The following is a 23,212-nucleotide window of genomic DNA, read 5'->3' on the forward strand; positions in this document are numbered from 1 at the left end:
CTTCCTGAAGCTTTGGCACTATGCGAGGGACAGGATACAACACCCTATATTCTGAAATCAAGGCTTTGTCTAAGCTGGGCACACGTGTGCTGAAATAGTCCTCACTGTTTTAACTCTTCATTGAACAGAGACTGCAATGGGAATGAGATGCATTGCTTACCTTCCTTGTCCTGTCTACACGTATAGAAGCAATAGGAAACCAGTAACACAAAAAGCTTTGCCGAAATGGGACTGTGCTGGCACCATACTTATGCTGAATATGGTAGCACAGCAGCAATGGACATTAACATGCACCAGCAATGTGAAAAGGGGAACTCCCCTTTTCTTCCCGTGCCATTACTATTTTTCTACATGGGCTAATCATACAAGCAGAAAATAATGGCTGCCTTATTTCATTTGAATTTTCCATATTATTGGTAGATTGAAAAAAACAATCACAAAAACCCCAAACCACAACAACACCAAAAACTTACACCCTCAGAAAAAAAGGTTTCAAAATTTTCATTATTGTTAACTATCTGCACCCACAAGATTTACTAACATGGAATATTAAATATGATAGAGAAATCAGGAAAGAGAAAAGAGACTTAAGAATTAGTTAACAATTTTCAGATGTGTAGACTTATGAAGTTAACAAGTCATTTCAAAGATGGTATTTTCAAGAACAGAAACAATAAAAAAAAGCATGCACGCTGGGAACTGAATATACAGGAAGACGGCATACAAATTAATTATCCCAATCTCCAACTTCAAAGAAGTGACAAGATAGCTTTACTAACAGATGTCAATAAAATTGTCTGAATCATGAGCATCACTTCTGTGTTCTGCTGGCTAGCAAATCTCTAAGGAAATTTGAAACATTAGCTTGCTGTTGAGAGAACAGTTGTTTATGTCATAGTAAAGCAGAGAATAACATAGTTTAGAAAACATTCAGGTTCCAACCTTAGTATTACCATTTCCATCAGATAGTCTAGAGTAAAATTCAAACATTAGTTTTCATATCACATCAGTGCATTCTGCATTTACTTCTGTGATTCTGTAAACAGGCTTAAAACAGAATAGAGCTCAGGTTACCTTTAGTGGCAGTAATGATAAATTACATTGTTAGTTTAAGAAAACAGTATTTCTATCACAGCATTGAGTAAATCTAGTGATTCATTCCTTTTTTTTCCCCTATAAGGTATATTTATTTAATGTCAGAAATAGAAAATAATGGTCTACAGCTCAGTAAAATTACAGATCAGAATATGCTAGCAGGCAAAAAAATATATACACCTACATTTCTTCTTCCTGAAAATACTGGATACTCACTTTCCAGAGCTGACCCCTTTCATATGGTCTGTGTAGATATAAATATCTGGGAGAAATTTATTCAGGACACTCCTTGCAGATTCCACCATTCTGTTTGCCATTTGTGGAGACACTCTGACAGAATACCTGTATTTCTGAGCTAAGGAACTGTGATAATGAAAAATAATTAAGAGACTGGCAAAAATAGTCAAGAGTTCCCAATCTTTCAAAAAATGTAGTTTTCTTAAGAGTTGGAAAGGCCCTTTAAAGGTCATGTAGTCCAACTTCCCTGCAATGAACAGGGACATGCATAGCTAGATTAGGTTGCTCAGAGACAGATCCAGCCTGGTCTTAAATGTCTTGAGGGACTGGGCTTCCTTGACATCTCTGGGCAAACTGTTCAGTGCCTCACCACCCTCACTGCAAAATACTTTTTCCTTATATCCAACCCCAAACTCCCCTCTTTTAGTACGAAATCATTTCCCCTTGTCCTAATACCACTGACGATGCTGAAGAGTCTGTCCCTTTCTTTCTTGTAGCTCCCCTTTAGATATTGAAAGGCTGCTATCAGGTCACGACAGAGCCTTTTCTTCTTCAGGCTGAATAGCTCCAGCTCTCTCAACCTGTCCCCACAGTCCTTCAGTCATTTCTCTGGCAGCTCTCCAACAGGTCCATGTCTCTCCTGCACTGAGGACTCCAAATCTGTATACAGTACTCTGGGTGAGGCCTCACTGTCGCAGGATCACCTCTCTCAACCTGCAGGCCACACTTCTTTTGGTGCAGCCCAGGATACAATTGGCTTTCAGGGCTGCAAGGGCACATTGCTGGCTCATGTCCAACTTGCCATCCACCAGTACCCGTAAGTCCTTTTCAGCAGGGCTGCGCTCAATCCCTTCATGCCCCACCTTGTATTGGTAGTGCAGGTTGCCTCTACCCAGTGCAAGACTTTGCATTTGGCTCTGTTGAATCTCATGAGGTTCTCTTCGGCCCACTGCTAAAGCCTGTTTAAGATTCCTCTGGAAGGCATCTCAATCCTCAGGTGTTTCAACTGCACCCCACAGCTTGGTGCCATCCACAAACTTTCTGAGGATGCACTCAACCTCACTGTCAATGTCACTGATGAAGTACTAAAGAGTATCAGTCCCACCACTGATCTGTGTGAGACACCTCTTGTCACTGATCTCCATCCAGACATTGAGTTTGACCACCAATCTCTGGACTTGATCCTGCAGCCAGTTCTTCGCCCATTGAACAGTCCACCCATCAAATCCATATCTTTCCAATTTGAAGAGAAGGATGTTGTGGGGCACCGTGTCAAAGACCTTACTGAAGTCTAGATAGATGACATCAGTGGCTCTTCCCTTGTCCAATGATGCAGTTATGCCATCATAAAAGGTTACTAGATTGGTCAAACAGGATAATCCATCCATGAATGTAAGCTCATTTTCCCAGCAAAGCCTGTACCTACAGATCATATACTTAGTGCTTTCTACAGTATTTTCACTGATATACCTTGAGGTGAGATAAACAGAACATCTACAGAAACACCGACTATTACTGTGAGGTAAAAACTGGTCTTAGAGATGTCCTTCAATAATTTTATCTTGCTATTCTATCATCCTGGATAGTCTGCTATTCACACCCTAGAAAAAGATGTTTGTGGGCAAAATTATTCTGAACTAACACCAAGAAATCCTTTCCTTCCACCTTAACGTAGAAGAAATTGGAGAATTGAAAATAAAACAAAAGTTTTACAAAAGAAAAAAATTTTAGAAGGCTAAAACTTTGCTGTCTCCTACTCTTTTGCAATGCTTTGATAAATTTAAACTCTCTAGTGCTCTAGTCACTCAGCATTCAAAGATAACCATTCCAAGGAAGAAATCATCATCTTTCTGCACATCCTTTGTGCCCTCTCACTCAGATGCTACTTCAGTAGTATTCTCAAGAGATATTCAAACATATAAGACACATCTGTACTCAAAATTCCATCTCAGCTAATACAGACTCATGCTCTGCGTTTAAGCAGCCACCTGATTATACCTGGCAACACAGAGAAACCATCACTCTCCTGCTGGCTGAGGGGAACTTTCTTTTCTACAAATTTCTATTGTCTGCTCTTGTGGAGTAGGCAAGTGAAAAACTTCAAGATCTTAAGGGTGAAACCGGTAAACAATAATAAAGAGAACTGATCATTCTCAAGTTGGTGCACTAAACATTTTAGATGATTATAAGAAGTTATGGCAACACAAGATCCCCAGCTGTAAAAAAACAGATTTGTTCAGCGGCGTATTGAAGGATCAAAAACACACACGTGAAAAATCCAAGGACTTCTGTTTCTAAAACATTTTGTTTTCTACTGGCTTGAACGATCACTTAGTAATCAGGCTAAAATAGGATGACTTCTCACTTGGTGTCAAATCCTGCCTCGAAGGAGAGGGAAGGAGTGACCAGATTCACAAAAACTCCAGGTTAGATTAAGGTAAAATGATATGCACAGGTCCACACTCAATCATTAGTTTTAACAAGAATCTATATACTACAATTATCCCGCAGATACTTAGATTCTATTTTAAACTACGCAGTTAAATTATATGACCTTAAAGAACAGAAATAAGCCTCACCATTACTGAAAAACTTTATGAGAGATATGGCTTTTCAGAAAGTGAAATAGGTCTTGAAATCACTTAATAATTTTATGGGATAAAAAGAGCAAAGAGAGAAAACTGAGGAAAATGGAGAAAGAATGAGAGTAAGGAAAACAGATGGGAAAAAGACTGATCACCACTCTATTTCAAAAGTCTGTTTTGAGGAGTGCCAGTGTCAGCCCACTGTACTGGAGAAGGGATGGAGGGCGGTGAATGCACTTGTCTGAAGGTCCAAGTTTCAAAACAGCAAACAGCAGGAAGTAAGGAATCAATGACAACAACTACTCACTGGGGGTCCCTTTCAGGCTTCCTTTTATTCCTGCTAGGTTTACAGGTGCAGAGGCCCAAGGTTGTTGGCAAGCAAGTCTGCAATAAAGCAGGATGGGTAGACCAGTATGTCAGCGAAGCAGGACAATTCTGCTGAGAGGACACTACAAAAAAGTCAGAAAATGTCTTCTGTTGGTCCTTTACACTAGGCAAACTTTTACCTCTGAGAAAAAAATCCAGTTGTTCACATACATCAAACAAATCCACTGAAATTGGCACAGGATGATACTGTTTTTTAAAGTCAAGCTAGAAAGATGTCACTAAAGCCAGTGCTTCCCCTTTCACATAGAAACAGGACAGAACTACATATTATAGAGCTGGAGAGAACAAAATAAAATGACTTTCTTCATGGAAAACAGCGACCACAAGCACACTGAGTTGCACCCTTTCTTATTCTACAGCTCATGCACACAGTAAAGCTGCTCTCAATTGGCAGTGCTGCATTCATCCAAATACGCAGTTGGAATAGAGGTCAAAGCATCCCATTCTTGCATACATCTATGACAGCATGCCATAAGATAAAAGGAGAAATGTGTCTAGAGCAGGAAACCAGCCCCAATTCCTGCTTTTCTTTTGAGTGATCAAATCTAGACTACATTTGAGATTCTTGTTGTTACAAATCAAACTACAAGCTGGACAATGCTCAAGAGAGCTGAAGCTCATCAATTATAACATTTAGTATATGCTGCCTATAACGGATTTTTGTGTCTTCCTATAATAAGAGTGGGTTCACAACATATAGCATAGAAGTAACAAGCCAAAAATAGAGGACAACAGAAAAAATATTACACATGATTCGAGGGAATAAATCCCTTGCTACTTCCCACTCCAATGGCATTGCTGCAGGCAGAGCTACCAAATTGCTTTTGATAAGCCAACAAGAAGATCAGTTCATGTATGTGCAGTGAGGTGTAAAATGAACTCTTTTATGCTCCCATCCAACACTCTGCACTCTGCTCATTAACAACCAAGATGCTAAGTATTCAGTGTATAGCAAAACTACATTTGTTCCAACTGGATTACGACAAAGTAACATCCCTTTTTGTGCTGCTACATATAAGATGGAATTTCTTGCTACTGAAAATATTTTAGATCTAAAATACAACAGCACACTTCATTTAATTGTTTACTGATACTTTTTGAACAACAGCATTCTGAACACAGTGCTTTTGAGATATGCTAGTGGAATCTGCATTCTCACTCCATGAAAAGTGGCCTTGTGTTACCTGCATGTATACTCTGCAACACAGGTATGCTGTTGGGATTTCAAATTAGGAGACTTACTTTTTCCCTTAAAAGCAAACTTATTTAAAAAGAATGTAAGGGAAGGATACGCAGTTCCTCTAATGCGCTTGATTTTGCCTGGGTCAGTGAACTGAATAGGCTGCAAGACCTTTCTCACTGGGCAAGCAAATAATATCTCTCCACCTCCTTTTGGAGGCATTCCTCTCCGGCTGATCTGAAAATAAGAAAACAAGTTGCAAGGAGCACAAAGAATATATATTCAATCAGACGTGATAGATTTAATTTTACTTAAAATAAAATGTTGTCATTATCAGTAAGTAAACACAAGTAAGAAAAAGACATCCTAAAGGCAGAAACAGATTTTTTTCCACCAAACCTATAAGCAATAAATGGCTTCTTTTACTTCCCCCCCCTTGTTTCTCTTATTTCAAATACAGTAGGCATGAATTCCCAATGAAGGAAAAAAAATACACCACTACCAAAAACAAAGACAATCAGGCAAAAAAACCCCAAACCCTACAATATTTACCAGGGTTGCAACACTAGATCACTACCGTTAAATTTGTATCTCACTGCTGAAGAGAGTGTTATCTTTTTGATGCTTAACATGCTTACACGGGAATCAAAATGAACAAATTCCCTCCTTTTTTAAAAGCCTTGCCAGCCCGTCCTGATCCCACCATTCCACCCAAGAAGCAGGAGAGGCCAGAGGGCAGTCTCAAGTCTGAGCACTGGGAACACCCACAGGGACAGAGACTAGATAGGTATGACAGTGGGGAACTGGAGACCAGGATTGCTGTAGCACCACCCAGGCAGAACCTGATGATGTCAGCAATGTTGCAACAGATCCTGGGCCATTGGCAGGATGAGGGGAGAAACTGTGAAGTCATAGAGGAACAAGCAAAGACTAAAAGTGGGTTCTAGGCCTTCATACATTTTAAATAAGTCTTTCCTAGTTAGAAACATTATATTTTCTACTCTTGAGCCTATTCTGTACATAAATTTATTATGTCTGTAAAAAGTAGTCTTTAGAGAAAAGTTGCTTTACTGTACATTATATATTCCAAACGGGAAGTAAACATTAACCAAATACAGATCCAGTACCTTTGCTGGTAAAGGAGACAAAAGATTGAATTATTACTTTCTAGCCCCAGGCAGACAGGAAGAACAGGAGTAAAAAAGAAGAAATTACATTAAATGAAGAGGAACAAGAAAGCAGAAAGGTTTCTTAATTTGCAAAGATCCCCAAGACTCAGAAAGGTCACTTGCATTTGTCACCCTCTCTACACACAGCCTTTGCATCTCTATTCTACTACAGACCCTCAACCACTGTATGTGTACTATGCTATCTGAGACATGCCATGAACAAGACAAATAGTATTATATGATAATATATATTATTTAGATAGGAACAGATATCTGCTAGAGATAGAAAAAGGAAGCAAGCACATAGTCCTGTGAAGCAGCTGAAAGTATTGTTCCCATGTATGTTTAGAAAGAAACAAACATACTCTCATACCTTGATTTCCAGACTTTCACCATCGATTCCAAATTTTTTCAGTAGTGGTAGAGCTGTTGCCTTAAGGACATCAACCTACAAAACACATAGTTTTAAAAGCAGACCCTTTACAAAAGTTACGTAAGTCAGTAACTTAAAAGTCATACAAGATGCCTAACGAGAATGAAGCTTCTCTGTAGTAGGCACTCTGTGGGCAGACAGAAGAAGGCAGAGAGCTTCATTTACTCTTAAATTATCACAAGATCTCACTACTCACAAAATTTACAACAGCAAACTATGGAGATAGAATTTCTTATTCTGGATTTCTTCCTTAGTCTGACTTCTGTCATGGCTCAGCTAAAACTGCTCACTTGTTTCTCTGAATGTGGTTAGCAAAAAAAAAAAAAAAAAAAAAAAAAAGCTATTATGAAAAAATTCTGACAACTGAAATGTATGATGATTGCAAGAGCATATTTTAGAGCAGAATCTTGAACTGGAAAGATCTTTTGTCAAGAACTTCTCATCTGTTTCTGGAAAACAGAAGCTTCTAGGTAACTAGAAGAGTCTGAAGCAAATGAAAAATCATTCACTTCCCTTGGAGCCACTTACTCACTAGATCTAGGTCTCAGCTAGATTTTGCTTGCCACTACTCCTTCTGTTTTGCTAAACTAAGACCACAATGACTGCCTGATGTCTTTCTTCCACTGAAACTTTAGCACCAAATGTGACAAAACTGATTTAAGCAGAGCAATAGCAAATCATGCACGACAAACAACTTGGGAAAGATGGGACCAGGACAGCATGACCAAAGAGGAACTAGAATTCAGGTGGAGAAAGAAACGGGTGCACAGTAGACAGCACTGTGAGCATGCAGAAATAAAGCACCCTACTTTCCATGGTTTCAGCCAGAATCCATGACCCTTGAGTTTCATGTCTCTGTTTTGCAGACAGTGCAAGCTCCAGTGAAAGTACTGACAACAACCTGATAGAGCCACCCGAGTTACTGTAGTTCTCATTCTCCAAATTTTGCTGCGCATCATACTTGAGAGAGATTTTGGGTTGCTTTCAATGATATCAACTAAGTATCAATATTTTAATGTCTTCATAAAAAATCTGTAAAGCAGCAGAGCTTATTTTTTTGAGCTCAAAAGGGATAGTACGTGAGCAATCATGTTTAAGTGCCAAGATCTGTATGTAAGTTGTCATACGTGTAGATGTGAATTTGTCCATTCACCCACATATGACAGATATAGAATGCACTCAGACAAAGATACTTCTTACAGAGTTAACCTAACTCGAAAATACAGACATATGTTAACAAGATACAATAACCTTCTTACAAACTAAGCTAAACTTCAAAATCCAACCAAATAGACAATTTAACCTCCAAAACAAGTGAGCAGGTGCCTTGCCTTTTGTATCTATGAACTTGAACTAGGGTGTCACATACATGAAAAACAGGAAAAATGCCTTGCTCATTTTAAAGAAGTATTAACACTGGTTTTCCCTCCCTTCTTCCCCTTGGACAAGCAGAAAGAGTGCAGAAGGATAGACCAGTCTGAGCATCTTTTGAGAAAAGCATAAATACATTTTCACCCAGTTGCACCTTCTACCTACTGAACAATAAAAAGCCCAAATCAATTTGAAATCAAGTTTCCAGGTACTTAAGCACCAAAATCATTTAAGGTACCACTTAAAATTGTGTATTTAGTTTCAGCAACCTGCAGAGATGTGTGAAGTACAAAATACATTGTAAAAACACTTTATGTTGGTATTGTTTTAACCAGCAAGCAGCTCAGCACCACAAAGCCATTTACACATTTCCCCTCAGTGGGATAAGTAAGAGAATGAGGAAAAAAAAGCAAATCTCATGAGCTGAAGCAAAGAATCACAGAACCATTTAAGTTGGGACCTTTAACAGTGATTTAGTCCAACACCCTTGCAATGAACAGGGACATCCACAGCTAGATCAGGTTGCTCAGGGTCCCATCCAGCCTGACCTTGAATGTCTTCATGGATGGAGCAGCCACCACCTCTCAGGGCAACATATTCCAGTGCTTCAATATTCTGAGATAGAGTTTAATAGGATACACAAGGAAGGGAAAATAATAAAAGAATACATAAAATAAGTGATATATAACACAAATGCTCACCACCTGCCAGCCAATGCCCAGACAGTTCCTAGGCAATAGTAGCTGCCTCTCTCCTGATAGCCACCATGCTAGCTAATTCCCCCCATGTTTTATTGTTCTTCTATGGTATAGAATACGCCCTTGGTCAGTTTGTGCCAGCTGTCTTGGTTGTGTCCCCTCCCCACTTCTTGTGCATTGCCTGCCTCCTCAGTGGCTGAACAGAACAAGAAGCAGAAGAGTCCTTGGCTCTGAGTAAACACTGCTCTGCAACAGCTAACACACTGATGAGTTATCAATGTTATTTTTCTCTAGCATCCAAAATGCAGCACTTTACCATCCACCACAAAGAAATAAATACTGTCCTAGCTGAAATCAGGGCAAATGTGCATTCAGTTTGAAATTTATTCAGACAATTTAAACATACATAAGTCAGACTTAAACCAGTTTTAGGAACCATTATCAAGTTATCACCATATAGTAATTTACTGCTATTTGTTAGTTGAGTCACACTAATTAGTTGTGCTCTGCAACATGACAAACATAAGATACAATGCATTAGCACACAACTCTGCATTTTACATCTACTGCAAACACACTGTGAACTGATGGAATATAGCTGCTCTAACCCCAATATCATTCCGTGCCTGAGCTTAGGCAGGTGTAAGCCCCTTTCAAGCACAAACTAACTGGCTCTGGTTCTGACACCCCTTTCAAGTAAAATTGTTTAATTCTTGGCCAATGTGCATAGTGCCTAAAAAGGGTTAATTCCCAGAATCAGGACTCAGCTACTTAGATGAGCATCCAAACTTAATTTAAAGCAACATTCAGATTGGATAGCTCTTCCTCTCTGACTTATTTAAGAAAAGAAATCTCTTCATTGTGGTGAAAAAGATGCAGTCAACAAAACAGTCTCAGTAATCCAGTGGTCTTCTAAGTGGAGTGATGGCATTGGTGGACCAAGGAAGGGCAACTGATGCCATCTATCTGGACTTGTGCAAAGCCTTTGACATGGACCTACACCAGATCCTTATCTCTACATTGGAGAGAGGTGGATTTGAAGGCTGGACGGTCATAGCCAGAGGGCTGTTATCAGTGGCTCCATGTCCAGATGGAATGGGATCAGAAGTGATGTCTTCCTTGGGACCAGCACTCTACAACTCTTTATCAGTGACACAGACAGTGGGATTGAGCGCATCCTTAGCAAGTCTGCACACAACACAAAGCTCAGTGGTGCAGCTGACACAATAGAAGGAAGGGATGCCATCCAGAGGGGCTTGCACATGCTTGAGAAGTGGGCACGTGAGAATCTATTGAGGTTTAACAAGACCAAGTGCAAAATATTGCACTTGGGTCAAGGCAATCCCAGATATGAGTAGAGTCTGGGAGAAGAACTCACTGAGAGCAGCCCTGCAGAGGACTTGGGGGTCCTGGTGGACAAAAAGCTGGGCATGCACCAGCTGCATGCACTTGCAGCCCAGAAGGCCAATGATACCCCGGACTTCCTCAAGAGAGGGGTGGCCAGCAGGGGGAGAGAAGTGAAGTGATCCTGCTCCTCTGTGCTGCACTAGTGAGGCCCCACCTGGAGTCCTGTGTCCAAGTCTGGGACCCCCAGTACAGGAGGAATGTGGAGAGAGTCCAGAGGAGTTCCATGACGATGATCAAAGGGCTGGAGCACCTCTACTATGAAGGCAGGTTGAGGAAATTGGGCTTGTCCAGCCTGGAGTAGAGAAGGCTGCAGAGAGACCTCACTGCAGCCTTCAAATGCTTAAAGGGAGCTTATAAGAAAAAGGTAGACCAACATTTTATAAAGTCTGATAGTGATAGGACAAGTCAGAATGGCTTTAACCATAAGAGGGTAGATTTAGGCTAGATGTTAGGAAGAAATGTTTTACTTAAGAGGCACAGTTGAGGCTCTGGAAGAGGCTGTCCAGAGAGGCTGTGGACGCTCCGTCTCTGGAGGTGTTCAAGACCAGGCTGGATGGGGCTGTGGTTGGCAACCCTTCCCATGGCAGGGGGGGTTAGAATCAGACGACCCTTAAGATCCCTTCCAATCTAAGCCATTCCATAATTCTAAAAGGATCAAAGATTCCTTCTTTGTCATAGCCAACTCTTATAGACGATTTCTTCTTTTTATAGCAAATAAGTATATAATGGAGTAGAAACAGTCCTAACTGTGGGAGAAGTGAATTAGTGGAAGGGCCTCACATGACATTTAGAGAGTTTTCAGATGAGAAAACAGAAGCACTACAGAACAGAAAGTCAAAGGCCAATACTGAATGTAATGTGAAGAGCAAAAAGGGAACAGTTCAGAAGATGCTCGTTTTATCATCTTGCTGGCAGATGCAGTAATACCACATACTGTGAAAGATTACAAAAAAACATAGTATACTTTATATACTTCTTCCTAATCTTTATTTAGAAAGAAAGAATCCTCCTCCAGAACTAACATTTTATTACTTACCGAAGGATCTATTCGATCATTTGTTACTCCCCTCAGAACAATCTTCAGTGGATGTTTCATGAAAGGTGCCAAACAGAGTAAACTTTCTAAGTAGTAGCCAATACTGCGGCTAGGGCTGCAGTCATGTTCCAGTGAGCCCCCATATAGAAGACCAGGCTGATAGTACAAGGTAGTACCTGGGAAAGAAGCCAGTGAGGAAAAAAGGAAAATTAGAGCAATGTCAGCATGCTAGCCATTACTGCAGCAAAAAAACACTTTGCAACCAGGGACAGTAGATTTTATAGAAGATTGGCAGCATTACCACCACTCTACTTCAAAGACCACAGTAAATAAATGGGTCAAGGCAGATGACTGTCTCATACATCATTTCTCCTTCTTCCTGCCCTCCTCCAAAACTAAGAAAATCTAAGCATTCCCCAAATGCTGAAATTAGCAACTACCATCTTTTAAAGAAGATAGAATGAAATTATGCTCTGTTGAATACCTGTCTCAGTTTATCCAGTGACATATTATCCACTTCACTGACAAACCAGTCCTGAAAATCTACACATCATAGAGACAGCTGAGAGTCCTACATGGGATGCTTCTTGATCAAAGTAATTGTAACTCCTCTTAGGAACATGACTTGGCAAGTACAAACCTTGCTTGGTTCAGTGAGTCTCCTCTGCTAGGAGATCCTACATATTAAATACAATATCACCCCTCAGTCTTGAGTAATGTACCTCCCTTAGTGCACTGCACTCTGGAGATGCATGATCTTTCATGTAATCCTTTACTAAAAAGCTTCTGTGCTTACTAACATCTAATTCATGGAGTCAATGCTATCTAAACATCTACCTGTCAAGCTGCAATTTTTACTTCAAGTGATAGAGTCTGGAAGACTGCAACAGAGGAAGAAGAGAAAACAGATCTCACCTGTTTGGTTTATCTCAATCCTAGAGCCATTTGTCACTTTGTCAATAAGGCGAATAAAGCATGCTTCAAAGTCTGAGGAGTAGAACAAATAAATAATCTTATAGTTACTTAAATTTACTCCTGAAAACAGCAAGAAACTTCAGCATACCAGACTTAAACATTTTCCTTTGCATAAAGCAAGTAGAGAGCAAATGACAGAAGCTGGTGCATCTGATCAGCTAAACCCAGGATAAAGCTGTTGACAAGTTACATTTTGCTTACAATAAAGGTAATGTTTGCATGTACGTACAAATCCTAGCCAAATCTTAGCCCATGTAAAACCCCAAGTACAACAAGCTAATAACAGTTTCCTACTATCCTCTGTAACATCATAGTTTAGAACTGCTGTTCAGATGTGAAGCGCTACTGAAGCACGGGCACCAGGAGCTAACTGAAGATGTTCCAGTTTTCCATTTTCAAAACTATCAATGGCATTGCTAAGACTACAAACACTTAATTCTTCCCATCACCTCTCTGGAGGTGATGTCCCCCAGTACAAGAAAGACAGAGAGCTGTTGGAGAGGGTCCAGAGGAGAGCCACGAAGATGAACAGGGGACTGGAGCACCTCGCCCATGACGACAGGCTGACGGAACTGGGCTTGTTCAGCCTGGAGAAAAGAAGGCTGTTGGGTGACCTCATTGCAGCCTTTCAGTACCTGAAGGGAACCTATAAGCAGGAGGGGAATCAACTCTTTGAAAGGATTGATAACAGCAGGATGAGGGGAAATGGTTTTAAATTGAGGGAGTGAAGATTCAGGTTGGATGTCAGGGCGAAGTTCTTTACCGAGAGAGTGGTGAGGTGCTGGGACAGGCTGCCCAGAGAGGTCGTGGATGCCCTGTCCCTGGAGGTGTTCAAGGTCAGACTGGATGGGGCTCTCAGCAACCTGGTCTAATATGAAATGGGGAGGTTGGTGGCCCTGCACGTGGCAGGGGGGTTGGAGATTCATGACCCTTGAGGACCCTTCCAACTTGAGCCATTCTGTGATTCTCTCTTTTTGCTTACAGTCTATATTACAGAAGTTTGTGTGGTGCTAATTGGTTTCTCCTGTCTGTATGGGTTCCTGCTAACAGACGTGGGAAAGAACAAGCATATCTTAAGTAAGTGCTTGTACTGAAGTATTCCAAGATCCGGGCTGGTGTACGCTTAATATGAAGGAGAGCTTGAATTTACACAGATTTCAGAACCCGGCCAGTTTCAAGGACCAAGTGCACATGCCCACGTCAGTGGGTGGCAGGACTTCTCGATCAATAACACTCTGTTGCTTCCCAAGCAGTGATCTTTGATGTTTTATTTCTGTACAAGCTGTTCGGATACAGTTAAGAAAGGAAAGAGCTATTTGCAGGAACTGCAGTGTGTCAGTATCTACACAGCACTGCTGGTGTCCCAGTCACACAGTGTTGGTCCTGCTATCCGTCACCACGGAGAGAAAGTTCACACAGCAGCGATGGGACATGCACCGGAGTGCAACCTCGTGAGCACATTAGGCCCTCGGAGCGCAGAAGGCTTTCACTGCAAACACTCCGGTCACAAGCTGAGCGAGCTGCACGTTGGATTACCAACACCCAAACGGCGACACCTACCAAAGAGGCACGCCCACAACTGAACACAAACCCAAATCCAGACCGAAGCCGTTGCGCGCCCCACCGTGCCCCCGTACACCGCCAGTATCCATTCTGGGGCCAAGGGCTCCGCATGGGAGCAAAGGGCTGCCCGCCGCGGGGCTCCCCACACGGCTGCGGGCTCCCAGGACAGTGATCCTCACCCGGGCCGCAGGTGACCCCGTTCGGGCACGGAGCAGGCACATCCCGCGGCCGAAACCCGGCCCTCGCCGCCCGGATCCCTCCTCAGCGGCGGGCTGAGCAGCGGGTGGGTCCGCCCTCCGCGGCAGCGCCCGAGAAGACGCCCGGCTCCGCCACTCTCTCCACCCCGCACCCTTAGGGACTCCGCCTGCGCTTCGCTCACCGCGGAGACCGGGGTCCTCTTCTTTGGCGCGGATCTTGCGGATTTTCAGCGGCCGCCCGCTGAGCGTGGACAGCACCAGCCGCTGCCGTAAGAAGTTGCACCCCGCGAAGCTGAGGCACTGCGCGCCGCCGCCCGCCATGCCACCGCACTGCCCCGCGGCCGGCGCGCCCACGTGGTTGAGAACAGGAAGCGCTGGGACAGCGGGGGGGCAAAGGGCAGGGGGCGGGGCGGGGGCGGGGCGGGGCGCCGGGACGGCGGCGGACGGGCCGGTGGGAGGGAGGAAGGGGTGGTGCCTGGGGAACCGCGCGTCCGCTCCGTCCCGCCCCGCCGCTGGGACGAATGTCCGCGCGGTGCTGCCGTGCGGGATGAGGTGTGGTCCCGCCTGCGGGGCCGTGCCCGGAGACGCGGCTCGAGAGCCGGTAATTAATTATTGCTCCTCTCTGCTCGTCGTGCGTGTATTTTTTTATTTTTTTATTTTTATTGCAGGCTGGTTTGTCTGCCTCTGGTTTGGCGTGGTCTTTCACCCGCGCTGTTACGTGGTGCTTTGTTTCTGCAGTCTCAGCTTCTGTGGGATTCCTGAATCCCCGCTATATGACAGATGAAGAATTAAATCTTGGGGTGGAGCGTGGTTTGGGGACCAGGATACGCTTCTCAGATAAGAACAAACTAGCTTCTGGCGATGTGTTCATTCAAACTTTTCTTTTTAAAAGTAATTTATTGCTGACCGTCGTAAGGAGAATTAATGAAAGAACCACTTGAGACTCCTGCTTTTGGGCTGTCTTTGAGAGAAGGACGGATTACAGCATGGGTAACAGAGTTACCCATGAGAGAAAGCTGGGATACATTTATGCCTAGGTAGGAGGAAGTTTCTTGTGTTACACAGAAAACTAAGAACACACAAAAGTGATCCCATATCCTGTGCTGGAGGGGGCCCTCAATACAGTGGTGTTTTCCACAAATATATTCCGCTTTGTGTCTCCTCATGTGCAGAAACTCATGTTAGCTCTTATCCCTGGCTAATACAGTTTGTGCTTTGCTGTGGACAAAGTCAGACTGTTAGCAGGGAGCGGCTGAAGGCTTCCAGGAGCTGAGGATGAGTGCTGCACAGGCAGGCAGTGCCCTCACTGACCAGAGCACAGAATAGGTGCCAGGTCCATTGACAGCAATCTGTCAGACCCGGGATCCACCTAGCAGATCCAGTTATGAAGAGTAGTGGATGGGGCTAAAGATAAACCTGTACCCTAGGTCTGAGGGGCCCATCCAGGAGGTGGGACAGGACTGCTATCCCATCAGGAAGTGCATCTGGAGATATCTAAACCTACAGTGTAGCTGAGGCAAGGAACAAGAGCCCTCAGTACCTGCGCTTAACAGGAGCCAGTGTGTGGGAGGTTGCAGATGGAGATGCTGAGGACCATTAGTGACTGTTGGTGTATGTTTGACCCCAGCAATGATCTTCAGTATCCTCAGTGAGAAACATGGGCTGTAGGAAGCAATGCTCTTTCTGATTTTCTTGTGTGTTCTCAATGTAAACCTTTCCCTAGAGCAAAATATTGACATATTTCTGTACTCAATAGATGTGTTCCTGTTTTGTTTGTGCCTTAAACACCCTCTGGGAGTATAAGAGCAACTCAAAAGATATACTTAGAAAGATGGCAAAAGTGGAGTTTAAACTTAGTATTACTACCTGGATATTTGGATGAATTAAAGATGAAATAGCCCCTGATCTAAACTGAAGCAGCTTTGTGGACGCAGAATCCCTGTTATATAGAGAAAAATGAAATCCTGTTTTGTTCTGGATGTCCTTTCAATGGTGGACCACGTGCCATGAGTGTATATGGCTACAAACAGAAAAGATTGGAATGTTTTTTATACAAACCAATAAAACTTCAATTTCTTTTGAATAAGTTACTTTCCAGAGACAGAAGCATTTATTTATATATATATATTTTTGCCATGATAGGGACGCTTTGCAAGAACTACGACATCCTCTTACTAGCTGCTTGGTAGCTCAGCTTTTTTTATCGGTGCGACTAAGGGTCATTTGTTATTTAGATAAACTGATCTACAAGCTACTTATAATGATCTATCACAATTTGACTACTTACAGTCCTCAGAGAAAAAAAAAAAAAAATGGTTTTAGTGGTAGCTATTCTGTTTTTGGCTGGGATAGAATAGCTCATGTGGTGGTATTTTGGATTTGTGACCAAAACATTTTTGATAATACAGTGATGTTCTGGAGCAGATGCACTGAGCAACACTTGCACAAAGTTAGAGTTTTCTGTTATTTATGCTCTCTCAAACACTGTCGAGACTGGGGGTACATGACAGGCTGGGAGGCGACACAGCCAGGGCAACTGACCCCAGTTCACCGAAGGGGTGTTTCATACTGTGTAACATCACACTCAGCAATAAAAGCTGTGGAGAAGGAGAAAGGAGGGACTTTCAGAGTTGTGGCTTCTGTCTTTCCAAATAACTGTTAGATGCGATGAAGTCCTGCATTCCAGGAATGTGTCTGAACATCTACCTGCTAATGGGAACTGGTGAATTAATTCCATGTTTTGCTTTGTTTGCATATGTGGCTTTAACTTTATCTATCAATCTTATCTTATCTTATTTTATTTTTATTATTATATTATTATTATTATTATTTTATTTTAATCTTATCTTATTTATCTCAAGCCACAAATTTTCTCACTTTTACATTTCTGATTCTCTTTTTCATCTCACCAAGCAGAGGGAGTAAGCAACTGAATGTGTGGTGTTTAGCTGCCTACCTGGGTTAATGCAGAACAAAATGGAAATTGCATTGCAGTTATTACCTGCAGAGTTTCATGTTGTGAAATGGGCAATTTTATATGGCTAGACTTGGATTACTACTGAATCATAGCTCCCAAATCATCCAAATCATAGACTTTTTCCTGAATGAACACACTGTGATAATTTTAAAGGGAAGTCTTCTATATTTTAACGTTCAGCTCTCTGTCTTATTCTACTTTTAAGCCTACAATTTTTTTAAAATTTTATTTTTGTTTGTTTAATAGATTTGCATTTATTTTTCACACTTTCACAGAATGGATGAGGTTGGAAAGGACCTCTGGGTCTATCTGGTCCAACCCCGGCTCAAGCAGGGACTCTAGAGCAGGATGCCATGCCCAGATGGCTTCTGAAGATTTTCCTGGAGAAGAACTCAGTCACCTGCACAGTAACAAAGTGCTTCTTGATGTTCCAATGGAGTCTTCTGTGTTCCAGTTTTTGCCCATTGGCTATTGTACTGAGGCTGGGCACCACTGAAAAGAGCCTGGCTACATCCTTTTTGCACCCTCCCTTCAGGTGTTTATGTACATTAATGAGATCCCCACTGAGCCTTCTCCAAGCTGAACAGTCAAAATTCACTCAACCTCTCCTTGGAGGAGGGATGTGTCAGTCTTCCTGTGTTGAAAATGCAGTCATTCTGACAGCTTTAAAATCTCTAGTTAAAGCAAATTGTTCAAAGCTGGAGTGCTAGTTAAAAACAATAAACAGAAACCTGAGATGCATTTATCATTTTGAAGAGGCTCATGGAAACAGTCAATTGCTTGTAGTGATAAAACTTCTCAGCTTTTTGTAGGTTCAAAATTGAACCATTCTGATATCATTAGGAAAATGCAGTGCTTTAGCATCATTTTGAAATTCTTTCTTTTTTCTTTTTAACTCTTCAAATATTACTGTCCAGGTCAAGAGATTTTAGAATCAACTATTATTTATGAAGATTAAATCTGTTTCAAATAAATCTGTACTATCTAAACGATAGCCTATTTTTTTATAATAATCATGTTGTTCAGATTTTTTTTTCCTTACTGTGCCTTGAAGTGCTGGTGGTTTTACTATCTAGAATATATTTTCCCATTCTTCATTCATCTCTATAAGCAGTGAAGAACTAGCAATGCTGTACAGAAACTGTTTGTTTTTTGTGGTAGTTATCACTTTCCATAAATAAGGAAAGTGATAACGGCTTCTTTGAAAGAAAAGGCTGTTGTTATCTCATACAAACCCTGCTGAAGGAGGTTAATAGTGATAAGATTGATGATTAAGAAAACAAGCTCCAAACACAGTACTTCAATCTTGGAATAGATTTGAAAGACAAGAAAATAAGATTGTATATTTTATATACAGGTTTGTTGCAGGTACTCTCCTTTAAGTTCAGTCCTTTATAGTTTGATTAGTGTGACATTTAAAGTTTAAATCAGCTGTTCAACTGACTGGATAGTTAACTTTTGAAATAACTAGCAAATTATTCTAGTTTAAAAGCATATTAAATGAATTTTTGAAAATTTGAAGAAATTTATGTAGGAATTTTTATCAAATGTTTAAAATTACTATAATGTAAGGGAGGAATACTTTAACTAACAGTTTTAGAGAGTTTTACAAAAAGAAAAAAAGAAGTATCCTACTCCAAATTGCCTAAACTAGTGTCATGTATAATGACCATTGCTGTGTGATCTGTGGAGGAATGCCTTAGTAATATAACCTTGTGTATTAACTGAATGAACTCTTGGGAAGGAAGGAAATCCTGGTCAGCAGGAAATTCAGTATGATTTGCAAGAACACTTGTCTGTACAAAGGAGGACATACCACACTTTGTTTTCAGCTAGGATATGCTCAAGGTAAGTTATTTACACAAGATTTAAGTTTAAAGTATAAGTCAAATTCACCAAAATGTAAGTTGATGATCTCAGAGAATCTGTGTAATTCCCATTCTGAAGTACTAAATTGTCTTGGTTTTCCTCAAGTCTATAGTAAGCTTATGAAACATTCCTTCTAAAAACTACTTAACTGTAGTTTTTAAAGATCTGGGAAAAATACTATTCTTAGTAAATTCCCAATATCAAAAAGGTAGGAATCTGAGGTATGGCTTTCATGAAGTTGGCAGTCACTAATTATTCGTTATATTCTGTATTATTACAAGTTGAAAACTTTCTCTGCCAAAGAAGTTTTTACTGTGATCTGAGTTAGGGAGCCAGTACCAATAGTGGTGAGAACTGGAGGTTGAGCCAGCTAGGGAAATAGCTCTATCTAGAAAAGAAACATCTTCAGTTGTTCAGACAGCCTTCTGAGCTGCAGAGCAGGATTGCTAAACAGAAAGGAACACAGGCCTCCCAGTGCTGTTGACTTCATCAGCACGTTCTGCCTTTGAGTGGTGACTCCCAAGAGTCCAGGACAATGGCATGTGGGGATGTGTATGGGAACTGTTGAATCATGGCCTGAACCTCTGATTGATCACGAGGCAAGCAATGAGTCAGCCATGGGAACACAGTGAAGGCAATTCACCTGTGACTAGGAGGGGTTTCCAGCGTGATAACCTTTCTAGCTATATGCTGTCTAAAGACCAGCCTAACTTCTCTATATATTTGTCAATTATACATCTGTATACTTGTTTATTATACAAGATGATAGAAGAAAACCAATAAATTTGCACCTATGAACACGCTCCTGTTCTATCTGTAAAGCTCAATTACACATAAGATATTTAATGTATGGTATCCAGAATGCTTGCCCTACTTGTCTGTATCAGTACAGATATGAATGCACATCATAAACTTTTCAGTGCAGGAAATCTTTTAAACCTATTTGAATAGCTGTGATATCTGTGTCTAAACAATAGTACTAGGTGCAAATGTAATAATATATCTAGGTAGGGATTGCAGTATACAAATTACTCCCAGTATCTGGGATCCTACTGAACCACTTTTTTTTTTTTTTTTTTTTTTTTCCCTGTGAGCTAATGACTGTTGTAGAATAATATTGTTCAGCTAATGGAAATCTGGCTGCCATGTACCCTTTCTTGTGTTTGATGTATCTGCAGCACAGTTCAGGGAGCTGTGGTGCCTGAAGGTTGTCTTGATGAATTAATGTTCTATTGGATTAGCTCTCTGACCAAGCTTCTCATGACCTGCAAGTTCAAGACGGAATGCAGAGATGGATTGATGGATTTAGGAAGAAGGGTGGGACTTAGTGTTGTAAACCTCTGTGGAACAGCACTTGAGTCTAAAGAACTGAGAGCAAAGAATTTGAAAGGTTATTTTACATTTGGCTGCAAGTGCCTTCCCTGAAGTTTAGTGAAGTTTATCATTTTCTGGTGTAGACTTACATTCAGGCAATGTTTCAAAATTTAAAGTTTTGGATAGGATTGCAAGTTTAAGGTACGCCTGCCATGGCCTCTTACTGTCCCCATCTTCCATCACAGCTATTTCTACAACTGTATTGCAATTGTATTCAGTCGTGGAACTGACCTACTCTAAAATGAGAAAGGAGCATGAACAAGTCAACCTAATATTCATTTTGACCTTTTCATATTGGGAAGCTATGTCCTAAAGGTAAATGCTAGCAGTGTGATTCTCCTGTTCTTGCTTTCTGTTGGCTTATCTTTTACTGAGGATATAGTTTAAACATCCAGATAAACAAATGCAGTTATTGAAGATAATGATCCTATTCTTCATCCAACCTGCTGCTCTCATCCTTTCCTTTTGTTTGTTCCGATTCTTATTCATCCCCATCCAGTTTATAATTTTTGAATAGTATTTTTGCTTTCATAAGATGAACTCATCAGCAGGTTGGATCAGTAGCCCGTTTGGTCGAGTCGATAGTGACCACTCTCTCATGAGCTATTTTGACTAAGGCAGCTGGTCTCATCAGGTACACCTGAGCTTTGTTTTTAACCTTTATGGCAAAAATGTAGCCATTAGCCCTGAAAAAGATTTAATCACAAAGTTATTCATTGTTTTTCTGTATTTTCTCAACAAATATTTTGGAGACATTTTAAAAGCTGAAGAGTTCCCAGTTTGGAAATCATTGCTTTACTTTGGCTTATGGATAGGTAGTGCATGCTTAAGGCAATCTATGGTTAATCTCTTGCCTTGGGGAGCTAGGTGAAGAAGGCAGTGGCTTCCTCAGTCTGTGCATATGTGAAGCTTTTAGGTGAGTGACACAAGTGGCTACTCAAAATTACAGGCTACCAGATGTGTAATGATAAAAAATACTCTATTGTAATTTTGTTCCCTGCCTTGCAGTTGGACAAGTAGGATACCAAATAGAATTTTACCTTGTGAATTCCTACATTAGAAGATGAATTTGGGTCCAATTCTAAAACTGATAGGGCAAAGAAGTGAACATGAAATCTTATGGAGAATGACTTATCTGAAAAATTTCAACTTAACCTAAATGGATGTACTTCATAGTTCCCGGGCAGGTCATATAAACTGTTTCTGATAGAGCTTGTGGAACAGCTGTAGAAGGTATGCTTCTTACATTCCCATTGGCAATCTTTGGAAGAGAGCCACTGGTACACAAATAATTCAAATGTGTATTTCCTTGATTTGGATTATAACAAATATTTAGAAATAATTTCAAGATCTGAACCCCCCCTGGTCCTCCCAAAACTAAACCAAACCAGCAATCAATGTGTGCAGGTGCTTGTTACAGAGTATCTTCAGCGCTTAGGGGGGGAAAAAAAAAAAAAGAAAAAGCAGTTGTATTACACTCAAAATCTACTTCAAAATTATCTTTTGGTCTGAACTTTATATCTTAAATCTGTTTTCTTGGCTTTTTTTAAAAAACTTTAAAAGGCTGTACTTTCTCATTTCTTGAATTCATAAAGATTCTCACCTTGCTTAGCTACCCTGTTCTTAGTTCTTTTCTTAACACAGCTGTAGGTAGATTCTTTTAAAACTGATTTTTTTCCTTAGTGGTCTCCTTTTTAATGTCAGGCCCTTTGACCTACTTCCTAATGTCTGGTAATTTATTGCATGTATCTTTTCGGATGTTGGATTCACAGCCAGGCATTTAAGGTTAAAGAGTGTGTCTTACGCGGACAAAAAAAGAGTCTTAGCATTTGCTATCCTTTCAACTTAGTGGCCTGTATGAAGAGCCTTGATTATGAGTTAGCTGACATGAGACCAGTGTGATCCAATTTTATGTGCTCTAAATATTTTCTTTAAAAGTGAATGGGAATATACGTTATTAGTGATCACATTTTTTTGAAACCATGAGCAGATGGCTTTGATTCTTCTTTCTATGTGTGATGCATTTGAAGGTATAGAAAAGATATGAAGATACCGTAAAATCTGCAAGATATGTCATTGTGGAGTTGCATTTTTCCACGCTTTATCAAATAGTATACAATGTTAGCTGTTTTAAACAAACTGGAGAACATATAGTGCACATGCAGCTCAGATACAACCATGTGAGCTGGGAAACAAGGTGCTTATAACATGGGTGCTTGCACTGCCAGAGTGAAAGAACCAGGCATCCAAATGCAGCAGCAGTATCTTTAAACGTGGTTTCATTGACATCTAGTGACAGAAAGTGTTTCTGCATGTCATGTTCAAGCCTGTATTTGGACTGCGAGAAAGGTGGCCATTTTTCACACGAGTAGGCAGTAAGCAAGAAATTAAGTTTGTTGGTGTTTGTCTGAATCCACTAAAGATTCATATACAAAGAGAAGGTGGTTAAGAGTCACCTGTGAGTTTTGGTGAATGCAGTGTATGTTCAAGTGTTGGAAGACCCATGATTTGCTTAACCCTGATTGTTCTTGCTTATTCAGGCTAGTGTGGCATACAACAATCACCTAATTTTATTCCTTTTCCATTTCTGTATCTTTCATATTAAGTGAAATGTTAAAGGGACGGTATTTTATGTAGGTCACTCCAGAAGTAATGATTC

At 40.9% G+C, this 23,212-nt stretch overlaps 1 protein-coding gene across 8 annotated transcripts in view; it reads right to left on the bottom strand.

Moving 5' to 3' along the window:
• The window catches only part of RCL1 (RNA terminal phosphate cyclase like 1), a 35,081-nt gene extending 20,372 nt beyond the window's left edge, over nucleotides 1–14,709 (bottom strand). Inside the window, exons 1-7 of one of the 8 annotated variants that reach the window (XM_090130834.1) lie at nucleotides 14,516–14,709; nucleotides 12,514–12,585; nucleotides 11,599–11,774; nucleotides 7,027–7,101; nucleotides 5,547–5,721; nucleotides 4,225–4,366; nucleotides 1,312–1,458 (exon numbers count right to left, since the gene is read on the bottom strand). In XM_090130834.1, coding sequence (XP_089986960.1) covers nucleotides 1,312–1,458; nucleotides 4,225–4,366; nucleotides 5,547–5,721; nucleotides 7,027–7,101; nucleotides 11,599–11,774; nucleotides 12,514–12,585; nucleotides 14,516–14,654 — 926 coding nt within the window. In that variant the 5' untranslated portion in view covers nucleotides 14,655–14,709. Of the gene's footprint in view, nucleotides 1–1,311; nucleotides 1,459–4,224; nucleotides 4,367–5,546; nucleotides 5,722–6,036; nucleotides 6,476–7,026; nucleotides 7,102–11,598; nucleotides 11,775–12,513; nucleotides 12,586–14,515 lie in introns of those variants that run through there. The other 7 variants (XM_090130835.1, XM_090130836.1, XM_090130842.1 and 4 more) reach the window with 7 other exon arrangements.
• Nucleotides 14,710–23,212: the final 8,503 nt, after the last annotated feature.

The sequence above is a fragment of the Phasianus colchicus genome, chromosome Z (assembly GCF_987193195.1).
Source record: "Phasianus colchicus chromosome Z, bPhaCol1.hap1.1, whole genome shotgun sequence".
NCBI classification, from domain to species: Eukaryota; Metazoa; Chordata; class Aves; order Galliformes; family Phasianidae; genus Phasianus; species Phasianus colchicus.